The sequence below is a fragment of the Engraulis encrasicolus genome, chromosome 7, assembly GCF_034702125.1.
Source record: "Engraulis encrasicolus isolate BLACKSEA-1 chromosome 7, IST_EnEncr_1.0, whole genome shotgun sequence".
Taxonomy (NCBI): domain Eukaryota; kingdom Metazoa; phylum Chordata; class Actinopteri; order Clupeiformes; family Engraulidae; genus Engraulis; species Engraulis encrasicolus.
The window spans coordinates 1701861-1717166 of NC_085863.1; the positions used below are offsets into that span (position 1 = coordinate 1701861).

Consider the following 15306-nt stretch of genomic DNA (forward strand, 5'->3'; position numbering starts at 1 on the left):
CAGTAGTGTAGTGTACTAATGTTGTATTCAGTAGGCCACAGTAGTGTAGTGTACTAATGTTGTATTCAGTAGTGAGAACTTGTTGAGACGCAATAAGCTCAATTTCCTGTTGCTCATCTCTCGTTCTCAAAGGCCTGTGACCACAGACACAAACGCAGGCACGCCCCCACGTGTGCGCGCGCAGACACACACACACGCACACTCACTCTCATTAGTCTTATTTCCACTCAGCCTCTCTCTTTTCCACACCACATACAATTGATGTCATTTCCACTCTCTCTCCTCTCTCTCTCTCTCACACACACACACACACACACACACCCTTTTCCGTTGCCTGCCCCGTGTCTTTCCTACCCTGCAGGGCCGCCAGGGCAGGGCGTGGTGCCAGTTTGGGGCCCCGTGCCAGGCTAGAGACTGGGCACAGAGCAGCATTACCTCACTGGGCTACTTTGGCTGCCAGTGCAGTGGCATCTACAGGAGCACAGCTGACCAGAGCCCACCCAGTGCAGTGGCATCTACAGGAGCACAGCTGACCAGGGGTGAGGAACCTTTTTCATTTGAAGGCCCTCTTCAAATTTGATAAAGCCTTCTAAGAGCCGTACTATGAAGACAAACCAGGATTTCCGGCTCTTACATTACTACTGCTGATAACACTCAGAGAGTGGCATGAATACAACAGGCACAGTGTTGGTTCTACTCTTTAAGTGTTAAATCAACACTACATAATTTACTGTGTGGAGAGGGAGAGAGAGAATAAATCACTAAATGCTTTTGACTAGAACTGGACTGTCCTTCTGGCATAGCAGGCATTTCCCGGTGCATGTTCTGAAAATAGGGGCCCACAAGTGTGCAGGGCCCAACGGTGAGTCAGTTCTGCGCCGCTAATTATGAGGGGCCCTTTCAGCCGAAAGTGCCCGGGCCCTATTTCTCTAATTATGAGGGGCCCTTTCAGTCGAAAGTGCCCGGGCCCTATTTCTCTAATTATGAGGGGCCCTTTCAGCCGAAAGTGCCCGGGCCCTATTTCTCCCCCAGTCCAGTCCTGCTTTTGACTGACCAGTTGCCTCCATCATTATTGAGGGACACACGTCACTCCACATGGTGGCCATTCGTCAGCAGCTGATGTAATAAAGAGAACAGGACAGCACTCGAAGTTTTGTGTTTTATTGCCCGTCAGACATTTCAGTCCTAAAGAGGTATGCCACTATTTTCTGGCTTAATACAGTTAAAATTGTTGGCCAGGGTTTATAAAGGTGGTAGAGTGTCCTACTTTTCATGTAAGCCATTGTCTTGTTTTAAGACAAGTTAAAAGAGGGAGCATGTCGCTAAGCTAGGGAAAGTCAATGGATCCGTGTAGCATGTACCAATGAACAAGTCTTAAAGCAAGACAACGCTAAACATGAAAAATAAGACACGTTACCACCTTTATCAACCCCAGCCAACGATTTAAACTGTTCAAAGCCCCAAAATAGTGACATACCCCTTTAATCTTCTTCAGTGTCAGGCAAAAGACCGAAACGTCTGACGGGCAATAGAAAACAAAACTTGGAGTGCTGTCTTGTTCTCTTTATTTAGTATATTCTTGAGGAATTACCACCCAGTTGTTGTTTTTTTTGTTGCCTTGGTTGAGTTGAGCGTGTTACACCCGTCAGCAGCTGATGTGAAATGGAATTGCTGGATTGCTAATGATCCACCAGGCTGATTAATGTTAGGCCTAGCTGTGTTAAGAGGCGCATCTTGTCACCAGGCAAAGCAGGCAGCCGCTTGGGGCCCCCAAGCTCCTAGATAGTGAATAACAGCCCATACTGTACTACAATAGTGATGATTTTGGTTCAAATGTTCATTCTTTTGCATTTTCGCTTGGGGCCCCACCTGACCCTAGAATCGCCTCTGGCTGTGGTACAATGAACAGTACAGCATACTACAAGCATACTACTCCACTTGTTAAGCATGGTACTCAACAAGTGGGATCACTTTGGGGAGAAAAAACATTATGCAACTCGAACTAACATTTCACTTTAATTAACTAACTGTTAAGTATAAGTTCATTATAAGGACAATATTTTACTGATTTACTCATTCGACCTAATCCGACCTTTTATTGTGGTCATGTTGTCGATGCTCTAAGCTGCGCAATAAGTCCATGACCTGAGTAAATAAAGAAGATTACTCTTACCTTGATAACCACAAGCATGTAGATTACTCTTAAGTTGATAACCACAAGCCTCCACACTAGTGCTTTACAGTACATACCCCTCTCTTATGTGCTTTATAATGACCATGACTGTGACCTCATGTGCTTTATAATGACCATGACTGTGACCTCATGTGCTTTATAATGACCATGACTGTGACCTCATGTGCTTTATAATGACCATGACTGTGACCTCATGTGCTTTATAATGACCATGACTGTGACCTCATGTGCTTTATAATGACCATGACTGTGACCTCATGTGCTTTATAATGACCATGACTGTGACCTCATGTGCTTTATAATGACCATGACTGTGACCTCATGTGCTTTATAATGACCATGCCTGTGACCTCATGTGCTTTATAATGACCATGCCTATAACCCAGTGTGACCTTCTGTGTTTCCGCTTGTTTCCCCTTGACCTGCCCACAACAGAGCAGCGCTGTCCAACTCTCTGCTTCCCCAGTAGTGGGCTAGGAAACAAACTAGGGGTTGTTCAAATGTGAAGTGTGGGTGTAATGAAATTATTAGAAAGTTTTAGCGTTGACTGAACATGAACCATCATCATATCTGGTTGTATCTGGTTGTATCAGTATATGTCTAATATTGGACTACAGTTTAATATGAGGCCTGCAGCAGTTTAACTGATATTGCACTTAGTGCAGTTTAACTTTAAGCTAACAAGCCCCGAGGTGATATGTAACCCAGAGGTGATATGTAACCCAGAGGTGATATTTAACCCAGAGGTGATATGTAACCCAGAGGTGATATGTAACCCAGAGGTGATATGTAACCCAGAGGTGATATGTAACCCAGAGGTGATATTTAACCCAGAGGTGATATTTAACCCAGAGGTGATATTCATATGTAACCCAGAGGTGATATTTAACCCAGAGGTGATATTCATATGTAACCCAGAGGTGATATGTAACCCAGAGGTGATATGTAACCCAGAGGTGATATTCATATGTAACCCAGATGATATTCATATTTAACCCAGAGGTGATATTCATATGTAACCCAGATGATATTCATATTTAACCCAGAGGTGATATTCATATGTAACCCAGAGGTGATATTCATTTGTAACCCAGAGGTGATATTTAACCCAGAGGTGATATGTAACCCAGAGGTGATATTTAACCCAGAGGTGATATTCATGTGTAACCCAGAGGTGATATTTAACCCAGGGGTGATATTTATTTATTTATTCACATCCAAACCAAAACAAAAACACTCATTAACATTGCAAACGAGAAACAAAACAAAACAAAACAGAACGCCAAACAATCGTGTCAAATGAAAGAATGCACAGAGCAGACAGATGGACGGCCACAGATATCCTGCAAACAGGTGTATACCGGTTACTATGACGACTCAAACAGGTGTATACCGGTTACTATGACGACTCAAAACAGGTGTATACCGGTTACTATGATGACTCAAAACAGGTGTATACCGGTTACTATGACGACTGCAAACAGGTGTATACCGGTTACTATGACGACTCAAACAGGTGTATACCGGTTACTATGACGATTGGAAACAGGTGTATACCGGTTACTCTGACGACTCAAAACAGGTGCATACCGGTTACTATGATGACTCAAAACAGGTGCATACCGGTTACTATGACGATTGGAAACAGGTGTATACCGGTTACTATGACGATTGGAAACAGGTTTAAACCAGTTACAGTATGTACAGTCCCCTCCAAAAGTCAAAGCCAAATTGCTTTTGCTGTCCACCGAAGACATTTGGGTTTGAGACCAAAATATGAGTTTGAAACAAAAGTTAAGAATATCAGCTTTTATGTACGGATATTTAAATCAAGATATGTTAAATAATTTGTACAAAAACAATAACATTTGGCTAGCTGTTACAAGACTTTTGTAGGGGACTGTAACATGACATGTTGCGGAGCTGTTATATGAGATATGAAGACTCCTCAACTAAACAGCTGAACTGTGCGGTAATGTGCGTTAATGGCACGATTGCAGACAGACCTTTAATGTGCAGAAGCTGAAGTTTCAGTCAGTCAGTGAGACCTTCATAGAATGCGATATTATTGTGAGTTCTTCTGCCGAAAGGCGAGGCCTTTTGAAATAGCGACACCTGCAAGCAAGGCCTATTGAGATGCACAGGGTTCCTGTAACCTTGGTGAGTTATGTCGCCTCAAAACACAGACACGTTGACCTGTAAGCAAGGCCTATTGAGATCCACAGGGTTCCTATAACCTTGGTGAGTTATGTCGCCTCAAAACACAGACATGTTGTTGCAGACGGCAGACGTGTAATTTAACTGATGCTTATTACAGTATTATGCTTATTACAGTATGTTCACTCACAGACTTCTCTGTGAGCTGAATGAGTACACCCACACCAAAGCAGCAAATATGACACATACAGTACGCTGCAGAACTGCTTTGTATCAGTTATGTCAACTGAAAACACAGACATGTTGACATGCTAATTATATCCGTTTAGTATGTTGACTTACAACAGACTTCACTGTGGGATGAATGGGGACATCTACACCAAAGCAGAAAACATCTGACACATAACAAACCAATAGGCTGCAGAACAGCTTTGTATCAGGTACAGGCCCGTCTACAAGGGGGACAAATGGGTCAGTCGTCCCGGGCCCAGCGAGAGGGAGGGCCCTGAGTGGAGACCCCATTGCATTGCAGTGTGTTGAGAGCGGGGGGGCCATCTGGTGATATTGTCCCGCGCCCCATTTCAAACCTGTCAGCGGCCCTGATCAGTCACGCCAACTCAACAGACATGTTGTAGACGTGATAAGTGCAGTATGCAACTCAACAGACATGTTGTAGACGTGATAAGTGCAGTATGCAACTCAACAGACATGTTGTAGACGTGATAAGTGCAGTATGCAACTCAACAGACATGTTGTAGACGTGATAAGTACAGTATGCAACTCAACAGACATGTTGTAGACGTGATAAGTACAGTATGCAACTCAACAGACATGTTGTAGACGTGATAAGTACAGTATGCAACTCAACAGACATGTTGTAGACGTGATAAGTACAGTATGCAACTCAACAGACATGTTGTAGACGTGATAAGTGCAGTATGCAACTCAACAGACATGTTGTAGACGTGATAAGTGCAGTATGCAACTCAACAGACATGTTGTAGACGTGATAAGTACAGTATGCAACTCAACAGACATGTTGTAGACGTGATAAGTGCAGTATGCCAACTCAACAGACATGTTGTAGACGTGATAAGTACAGTATGCCAACTCAACAGACATGTTGTAGACGTGATAAGTACAGTATGCCAACTCAACAGACATGTTGTAGACGTGATAAGTGCAGTATGCAACTCAACAGACATGTTGTAGACGTGATAAGTACAGTATGCAACTCAACAGACATGTTGTAGACGTGATAAGTGCAGTATGCAACTCAACAGACATGTTGTAGACGTGATAAGTGCAGTATGCAACTCAACAGACATGTTGTAGACGTGATAAGTACAGTATGCAACTCAACAGACATGTTGTAGACGTGATAAGTGCAGTATGCAACTCAACAGACATGTTGTAGACGTGATAAGTGCAGTATGCAACTCAACAGACATGTTGTAGACGTGATAAGTGCAGTATGCAACTCAACAGACATGTTGTAGACGTGATAAGTACAGTATGCAACTCAACAGACATGTTGTAGACGTGATAAGTGCAGTATGCAACTCAACAGACATGTTGTAGACGTGATAAGTACAGTATGCAACTCAACAGACATGTTGTAGACGTGATAAGTACAGTATGCAACTCAACAGACATGTTGTAGACGTGATAAGTGCAGCATGCAAGATCTGTTGACTTAAACTGCCATTCACAATGCCCTGAATGGGACATCAAACACGAGCCAAGGCAGAAAACGTGGCAACTACAGCCATTGCATAACGTCCCCTCACGCCAGCCCTTATCCACGCCCCTGCCCTCACCCCTCTCTCCCCTGCCCTTATCCACGCCACACAACAACACTCCGGGCCACCTCACACACGCTGGCAAAACAAAGCCACGCCTATCGCCAAGTGCAGATCAAACGGACATGAATCAGTTGGGCAACCCGCGTGTGTGTGTTTATACTACATGTACAATGAACACGGGAAATGGTGAATGGTGCTAAACTCGCTCAAAGCAAGAATGTGCACTTTTGTGTTGATTGGTTTGTATTGGATTGATGTCCTTTTGGTGCACTGTAGAATGTGTTTTTACGTAATGATTTGTGTATTTATTTTATTTTCTTGAGGAATTTGTCCGTGGCCGAGAGGGGACTCTGGGCCCTGTGGGACACTGATTGGTCAGCTGACCTGTGAGGTCATCGCGCTGTGAGGAGCGGCCAACACAAACAGCAGCGGCTGCAGTGTTTATACAGCTAACATGCCAGCAGCCGAAACCTCCCCAGACATGTCCAGATGGAAAACACACTCATACGGTTTAGATTAGAATATCGAGATACTGTAAAAAATCATCTGTGACAAATGTGGCATGTGAAATAGCCAGCACAAGTTGCTGCTACACCCCGAACGCAACACCACACCACTCAGCTGATGGTGTCATCCTGTGCAATACGGTGTGCCTAATGGTACAAACAGAACCAGAGACAAACCAGTAGCCTCTATACACTGGGCAGGCAGCCACCACATGCATTCATTAGATAACGTGACGTTTTCTTTGAAATTTGGTTGGAAATCACACACATGAATCTGAGAGATGATCATCATTAAGGAAGGAAAGGTGTTGGTAGCACAGCACACATCCCTTCAAATGCAAAACAATATAAAAAAACAACAACAAGAAGAAAACATTTCCTTGAATTCAGTGAATCCAGTCAGCTTTGACTAGGTCTCAAAATGACATCACATGAATGTAATGTAGCGTAATGTAATCAAAACAATCAAAATGCAATCAAACACACATGCATCACATGAAGTTTACAGCTACTGTAGATTAGTGCGCTGCACGTCAGCTGACAATTACACTGGACATCACCCAGACGTTGGGTAGACTGACTTGGTGAGTTAAAAACAGACACACAATAGGCTTGGGTCATGACACACAATAGGCCTGGGGCTGGGGTATGGGGCTGGGGCTGGGGCTGGGGCTGGGGCTGGGGATGGGGATGGGGATGGGGCTGGGCATGCCCGTGTCTGAGTCAGAGCTACAGTGAGTACACACATGGGCTGCAAGTCATTTAGATACTACACTCCTTTCCTTTCCTCCTGCTCCCAGACTTGTGATGCAAAACTTTGAAAAAATAATGTATGGAAGTTTTTATTAAATATCTTGCAAAACATAATTCCGAGGTCATTCTCTCCTTTGGAATATATTATACGGTATATTGAATGGGGGGAGGAGGGGGAGCACCAAGGCAGAGGAAAGGATGGTAGGATGGTAAAGTAAGGCACCAAGGCAGAGGAAAGGATGGTAGGATGGTAAAGTAAGTTGCATTAGCATAGCAATAGCATAGCTACACATGGATACTCTCCACAGCTGATAGATCACGCTGCCATGGTTACAGCAGACTTGTAAACAGAGGAGGCCAAAGTAGAAGTAGAAGTATAAAACAAAACCTGTTACACAAGTTACACAAATACCTTCGCTGAGTAACTGGGGTCAGTTTCTCGATTATTGTCCTTGCTAACCGTCTTAAGACCGTCTTAAGACGTAACACCATTCCCTTGGATTTAGTGGTGAGCGTCGCTGTCAAGATGCAGTTGAGTCGCTCGTACGAAGGACTTTGCTAACGACGATAGCAAAGACGCTTTCGAGAAACGGACCCCTGGTCTAAAGTTACTATAGAGGGATGCACTTGATTCTGCGCTGGTTGGATGAAATGATTTTCGTTTTTTTTTTAAATAAGATTTTTAGTCTTTTCAGTAACAACAACATCGAAGCTCCTCATTAGGTATTCTACAACGGAATAACTGGTGTAATGGCTATGTAATATCATGTGCTAGTGTTGTTCTTACACCATAAGTGTACTTCTACTTCTACATTGGCCACCTGTGCTTGTAGACGGCCCTGTCAGTGTCTTTATAAGGGCGGTGACATTGAACAGTCTGAAGACGGACGCTCAGTGTGTCTGAGGTGTGTATTGAAGCTTCTGATTGTAGACCACCGTACATCATAAACACACATACAGTACAAAGGGAATGAATTTAGTGAATAGAAAAGGGATGAATAATAATAATATAATTTGCTTCCATGTTTAAGGCAAAAGAGTGTATGTTTAAGGCTGTGATCAAAAGCAGCACTTCATCACGGTGCCCGTGTGCATATCTTATAAATGATCACGTTTATGCATCGCCATTGGAAACATAAACCTCCTGATATAAATAAAGGCACCGCGTGATCACACTATACAGCGAAAGGAGAGGACATACAGACGTCACATACACCACACTAGTGTAACGTACGTCCATATCAAAGTGCTTTTCTTCATTCTTGTCAAACTTCCTTTTTTGGTTTAGTTTACTTTACTTCAGTTTAGTTTAGAGTGCCTTCTTCACTTCATTTGAAATAGCTACAGTATATATTTACAAACAGTACTGGGGACGCGCCGTGCGGTGCGGTGCGGTAGGGAGACCACACCATTGTGTTCAGCCATTTAAAGCTCTTCTCACGGTATGAAGGTGCACACTGAAATGCATCGCAAAAGTGGATCAACAGTTCAGATAAAAGAGATTATAGCAATAAAATAGATTAGTGTAGTATATACCACACACACACACACACACACATGTCCAGAGCAGAGTCCTGCCTCTCCTTAAAGTGAGGGGGGCGCAGTGTGTATGCTGCAGTCTGTAGTGAGGAGGTGCAGTGTGTATGCTGCAGTCTGTAGTGAGGAGGTGCAGTCTGTAGTGTAGTGAGGAGGTGCAGTGTGTATGCTGCAGTCTGTGGAGAGGGAGGTGCAGTGTGTATGCTGCAGTCTGTAGTGTAGAGAGGGAGGTGCAGTGTGTATGATCTGTGGAGAGGGAGGTGCAGTGTGTATGATGCAGTCTGTAGAGGGGGAGGTGCAGTCTGTAGTGTAGTGAGGAGGTGCAGTGTGTATGATCTGTGGAGAGGGAGGTGCAGAGTGTATGCTGCAGTCTGTAATGTAGAGAGGAGGTGCAGTGTGTATGATCTGTGGAGAGGGAGGTGCAGTGTGTATGATCTGTGGAGAGGGAGGTGCAGTCTGTAGTGAGGGAGGTGCAGTCTGTAGTGAGGGAGGTGCAGTGTGTAGTGAGGGAGGTGCAGTGTGTAGTGAGGGAGGTGCAGTGTGTATGCTGCAGTCTGTAGTCAGTTCTGTGGGATGCTGCGCGTTTGGAGAACAGAGCCGCCATTACGCAGCAGTTCATCTGTCATCCCCAAACATCAATCTGTATCCTCCTGAAATATGGGCAGGGGGTCTGTTCACAAGACACACCCAGATCATCTTCATCACATCTTCATCATCAGAGGACCGACACCTATTAGTCCATCTCATTAGTTAGTGATAGTCTACAAGGTCCATTAACTCCATCACTCCTATCTCCTCTTCCTCCTGCTCCTGCTCCTCCTCCTCCTCCTCCTCCTCCTGCTCCTCCTCTATGCCTCCAGGCTGCTCCCCAGAGCGTCTCCCTGCTCCGCTGCTATGCGTGTCGTCTGTTCCAGGTCCAAAACACCTCTCCTCCTCCTCCTCCTCCTCCTCCTCCTCCTCCTGCTCCTCCTCCTCCTCCTCCTCTATGCCTCCAGGCTGCTCTCCAGAGCCTCCCTCTGCTCCTCTGCGATGCGTCTCCTCTCCTCCAGGTCTTTATGGCGTATGAGTAGTGAGGCCTGTGTCTGCACGTATCTCCTGTAGTCTTGCAGCTCCTCCGCGCTCAGGTGCCGTGACAGCAGGGTGGACACCACGCGCTCCCGCCGGTCCAGATTGTCCTTCAGGTCCTTAGCGTCGTCACGCTGCTTACACAGGAGGTGGTGACGACTATCCAGAGATTGCTGAAGAGAGGGGAGGAGAGGGAAAGAGAGAGATGAGGGGAGGAGAGAGATGAGGGGAGAGAGAGATGAGGGGAGAGGGAGATGAGGGGAGAGAGAGATGAGGGGAGAGAGAGATGAGGGGAGAGGGAGATGAGGGGAGAGAGAGATGAGGGGAGAGAGAGGGGGAGAGAGAGATGAGGGAGTGGGGGAGGGAGGGGGAGGGAGAGATGAGGGGAGAGAGAGATGAGGGGAGAGAGAGATGAGGGGAGAGAGAGATGAGGGGAAGGTGAGGGATGACAGGAGAGAGAGAGCGAGAGAGCGAGAGAGCGAGAGATGAGGGGAGAGAGATGAGGGGAGAGAGAGGTGAGGGGAGAGAGAGGTGAGGGGAAGGTGAGGGATGACAGGAGAGAGAGAGAGAGAGAGAGAGAGTGAGGGAGATGAAGGGAGAGAGAGAGACAGATGGAGAAAGAGATGGGAGGAGTGGGGGAGGGAGGGGGAGGCAGAGATAGAGAAGAGTCAAGGCTTTTTTAAATGTTCATACCACAATTACACCTGAGTCACATCACTATGCTTATGCAAAATAAAGAGACAGAGACAGAGACAGGGTCAGAGAGAGCCAGACAGACATACAAATAGAGATACAGAGAGATTGTGTGAAATAGAATCAGCAAAGTGTGTTTGAGAAGGGGGGGGGCAAAGGGAAATAGAGAGATTGAGCTGGAAGAGAGAGAGAGAGAGAGAGAGAGAGAGAGAGAGGGAGAGAAGAGAGAGAGACAAATGTAGAGAGTATGAGACAGGCAGAAGAGTGCATGTGGTGCGCTTGAGAGAGAGAGAGGGGGGGGGAGGAGGGGGGGCAGGCAGATAGAGGAAAAGAAACAGACAGTGAGAAGAAGAAAAGACACAGACTTAGAGAAGATCTGGCCTTGGGATGATGGAGTGTCTGATGATTAATGAGAGAGGGGAGATGCACTGCCTCCCCTGTGGCCTGATTTGTTCTGGAGACACCGCGACCTTCAACGACCTTGTCCCAGGCTAATTTGGACCTGGCTCTGTAGTCTCTCACAGAAGGAATGTGGGCCTGAAAGCCTCTCTCTCTCTCTCTCTCTCTCTCTCTCTCTCTCTCTCTCTCTCCCTCTCTCTCTCTCTCTCTCCCTCCATCTCTCTCTCTCTCTCCCTCCCTCTCTCTCTCTCTCTCTCTCTCTCTCTCTCTTTCCATCTCTCTCTCTCTCTCTCCCTCCCTCTCTCTCCTTCCCTCTCTCTCTCTCTCTCTCTCTCTCTCTCTCTCTCTCTCTCTCTCCCTCTCTCTGTTGCTCTGTCTCTCTCTCTCCCTCTCTCTGTTGTTCTGTCTGCCTTTCTCTCCCTACTGCTCTCTCTCCCCCCCCCTCTCTCTCTCTCTCTCTCCCTCCTTCTCCCTCTCTCTCCCTCTCTCTCTCCCTCTGCCTCCGTTCCTAGCTCTTCAGACCCCCCTGGGACCCCCCCTCCCCATCCTGTCTAAATGGGACGTAAAGGGCGCATCATAAACATCTCCAGTAGTAGCTAATAGCAGCGCTGTGTGTAAGTGTGTGAGTCTTGCTGCTTGTGTGCTGTTCCTTATATAAACAACAGCATTCCACATTCTCACTGAGGCCACATCAGAGGTCAGAGGTCAATATGACAGCAGCGGAGTTGGCCTGGGCGTTACAGCCTGCAGTTCACATCAGCACCACTGGAGGGCCTTTATAGCCTGCAGTTCACATCAGCACCACTGGAGGGCGTTTATCATAGATGTGTATTGAAGACTAGACTATAGAAGTCTTCTACAAACCCCAACTCCGATGAAGTTGGGACGTTTGGTAAACAGTGAATAAAATCAAAATGCTATCATTTTCAAAACATTCAATCTATTCATTAGATGGAGAATAGTGAAAAGACAACATATTAAGTGTTAAAACCGAGAAAAAATATTGTTTTGGGGGACATATGTACTCATTTCTAATTTGATAAATCCAACACGTCTCAAAAGAGTTGGGACGGGGATCAGTGAAATTTAGTAAACATCCAAATAAGATAAAACAACAAAGAAGAACATTTCAAAATGAATTGTACTGACGGACAATATAGGTGTCCAGGTATAAGATCATCACAGAGAGGCTGAGTCACTCAGAATTAAAGATGCAAAGGGAATAATTACCATAGTTATTACATACATTTTTGAATTCCCTTTGATTTACCACGATTGAGTGTATATAAGACATATTTTTGTTAATAAAATCATTGTATAGGTTCATGACATCATGAAATATATATTGGCTGTAGTCTCACTCTAATTCCTGGAGTGCTAGAGCTATTGAAAATTGACCATATTAAGAATGCTTAATGCATGAAAATGACACAGGGGTTTAACATTCTCCTAAGCACCTGAGCTCACTTGAAATAGACCCAGAAGACATGGGAAACTGTCCTTTGCTTACAGAAGTCAGCAGAAGTTGTAGAAGTCCATTCTTTTTGACAATAATAGAGCATTGCACATCCTGTGCTACAGTGAAAATGGACCATCCAACTTGTGTTAGTGCTAGCTTCAAAAGTCAGCCTCCATGATGGCATGCGGATGCAGTAGTGCATTGGTTAAGATGTTCTCACTCATCTGTAGAGTTAAATACAGTGCTGAATGGTATACATGGGTTTTAAAACAGCATGAAAAGCCACTCATGCATTATATTTTGAAGGGAGATCTTCGATTACTGCCACATAGTAAGGTCAAATTGCATTCTCTACTATGTTTTAACAGTTTGGCTCCATCATAAGGACCAGCATGTGATAAAATGGTGGGTTTTTGGTCAAGACCTGTCACACTGTAAGCACTACAGAAAGGAAAACATTGCAAAACATGACAAGGAATACACCCACCATTTAAGCTGGTGAAATCATGTCCAAGATAGGAATTAACACTGTTTTTTATATAAAATCATCTCATCGGTTAATGTATTTAACTGTTAAGTGTTGTCTTTTGTTTTGTTTTTAGTCTTCCTCGACATTTGCTGCCATTTATTGTCCCCGTCCCAACTCTTTTGAGACGTGTTGGATTTCTCAAATTAGAAATGAGTACATATGTCCCCCAAAACAATATTTTTTCTCGGTTTTAACACTTAATATGTTGTCTTTTCACTATTCTCCATCTAATGAATAGATTGAGTGTTTTGAAAATGATAGCATTTTGATTTTATTCACTGTTTACCAAACGTCCCAACTTCATCGGAGTTGGGGTTAGTATACACATCTATGGCGTTTATAGCCTGCAGTTCACGTGTACACCACTGGATGGCGGTGTGGGAGAGGGGAGCTGCACCGAAACTGGCCGGTGAGTTTCGATGACTCATTGTTGACAGAGAGACGGCAGCTGATTGCAGCGGCCATGTCCAGAGGCCTGAGCTGAGGCAGCACACTGCAGCCCAGGTGACACGTCCAGAGGCCTGCAGGGATCATATATGTACCAACGGACATACACATAGACCTGCAGGGAGACTATATGTACAGACCCTACAGGCTACACGGAGAGGCAGGGAGACTATATGTACAGACCCTACAGGCTACACGGAGAGGCAGGGAGACTATATGTACAGACCCTACAGGCTACACATGGAGAGGCAGGGAGACTATATGTACAGACCCTACAGGCTACACGGAGAGGCAAGGTGACACAGGAAGGGCATTGGGGAGCCGCTGGGGTCATCAGCTATCATCAGCTACAATGACATGACAAGGCACCAGTGGATTGGTGAGCAGCAGCTGCCTGCAGGGATCTTATGTGATAGGTGACATGGAATGGTATTGGTGACGAGTGGTTGTCTGCTATCATATTGACAAGGTGTCATCATGACATACGGTGTATTTAGTTGTATTATATATTGCCAAGGTGTCATCATGACATACAGTTTATTTATTTGTATTTGTCACCAGCAGGAGCGGCTTGCAGGGATCTTATATGCACCTGTGGACTACAGCAGTGTTTCTCAACAGGGGTGCCGCAGACACGTGACTGATAAATAAATTATGTAATATAATTCATATACGTCTAAATTGATAAGTTAATGCTAGTCAGCTGCAACTTCGAACGTAGGTCGTGTGACGTCTCCAAATGTGTTACTTTTCTAAGCTTTTGTGGTATCGGATGCAATGCCATGTTACGGCTTGTTGGTTTGGGGTGCCTTGAAATTTTTTATGAATTGAAAGGGTGCCTCGCCTAAAAAAAAGGTTGAGAAACACTGGACTACAGCATATGAAAAGGCAAGGTGACATGGAATGGTATGTGTGTCCAGAGGTAGTCTGTTATGTAATAGCCAAATGACATGGTGACATGGACTACATTACAGTACAAAACATAATGGGATTTATGACCAAGAGTCGCGTTCTTATATGTTTATGAGTTACACAAACCAGGTGACATGGAATGGTGTTTGTGTCCAGTGGTTGCCTGAGTGGTTATCATGTTATGAAAAGGTGACGTGTGCAGTATGAAAGGGGCGACCAGCAGGACTTTGGATGTGACCACAGGCTGTACACAGACAAGGTGGCATACATGTACATGTGCAGTCGGTTATGGTATGTGTGACCACAGGCTGTACACAGACAAGGTGGCATACATGTACATGTGCAGTCGGTTATGGTATGTGTGACCACAGTGGTTGCCCGTAATCACAGGTGATTATGTATGTAAAGACAACGTGCACATTTAAGTATGCAAGATAGGCATGTAATTACCTATCTATTGGTTTCCAGTGGCTCCCTGCTATTCCCCACACAGTTCAAATGACTGTATACAGTATACGTATGTCTCCAATGGCTCCCTGCTATTATCCACACAGTGAAAAGGTAAACGGCTGCAGCTGATAAGCCTAGTGAAGTGTAAGTGTTTAAAGTGTACAGTATGACGTGATGGTGGTATATTGACCGGTGTATGTGTTTAAAGTGAAGTGTAAGTGTTTAAAGTGTACAGTATGACGTGATGGTGGTATATTGACCGGTGTATGTGTTTAAAGTGTCGTGTATGCAGGGGTGATAGTGAAAAAAAAAATCCTGAGCCTGAACTTCTTTCCCTGCTCTAACGATGACGACAAGATAGTGCATAGTGACATAACGTAGGCCTATTTTGACACATTATT

The 15306-nt window shown here is 44.9% G+C and overlaps 1 protein-coding gene across 1 annotated transcript in view; it reads right to left on the minus strand.

The window, feature by feature from the left end:
• Nucleotides 1-9934: 9934 nt before the first annotated feature.
• Nucleotides 9935-15306, minus strand: part of shroom1 (shroom family member 1) — a 63579-nt gene continuing 58207 nt past the window's right edge. The window contains exon 13 of the mRNA XM_063204159.1: nucleotides 9935-10189. Coding sequence (XP_063060229.1) covers nucleotides 9935-10189 — 255 coding nt within the window. The remainder of the gene's footprint in view (nucleotides 10190-15306) is intronic.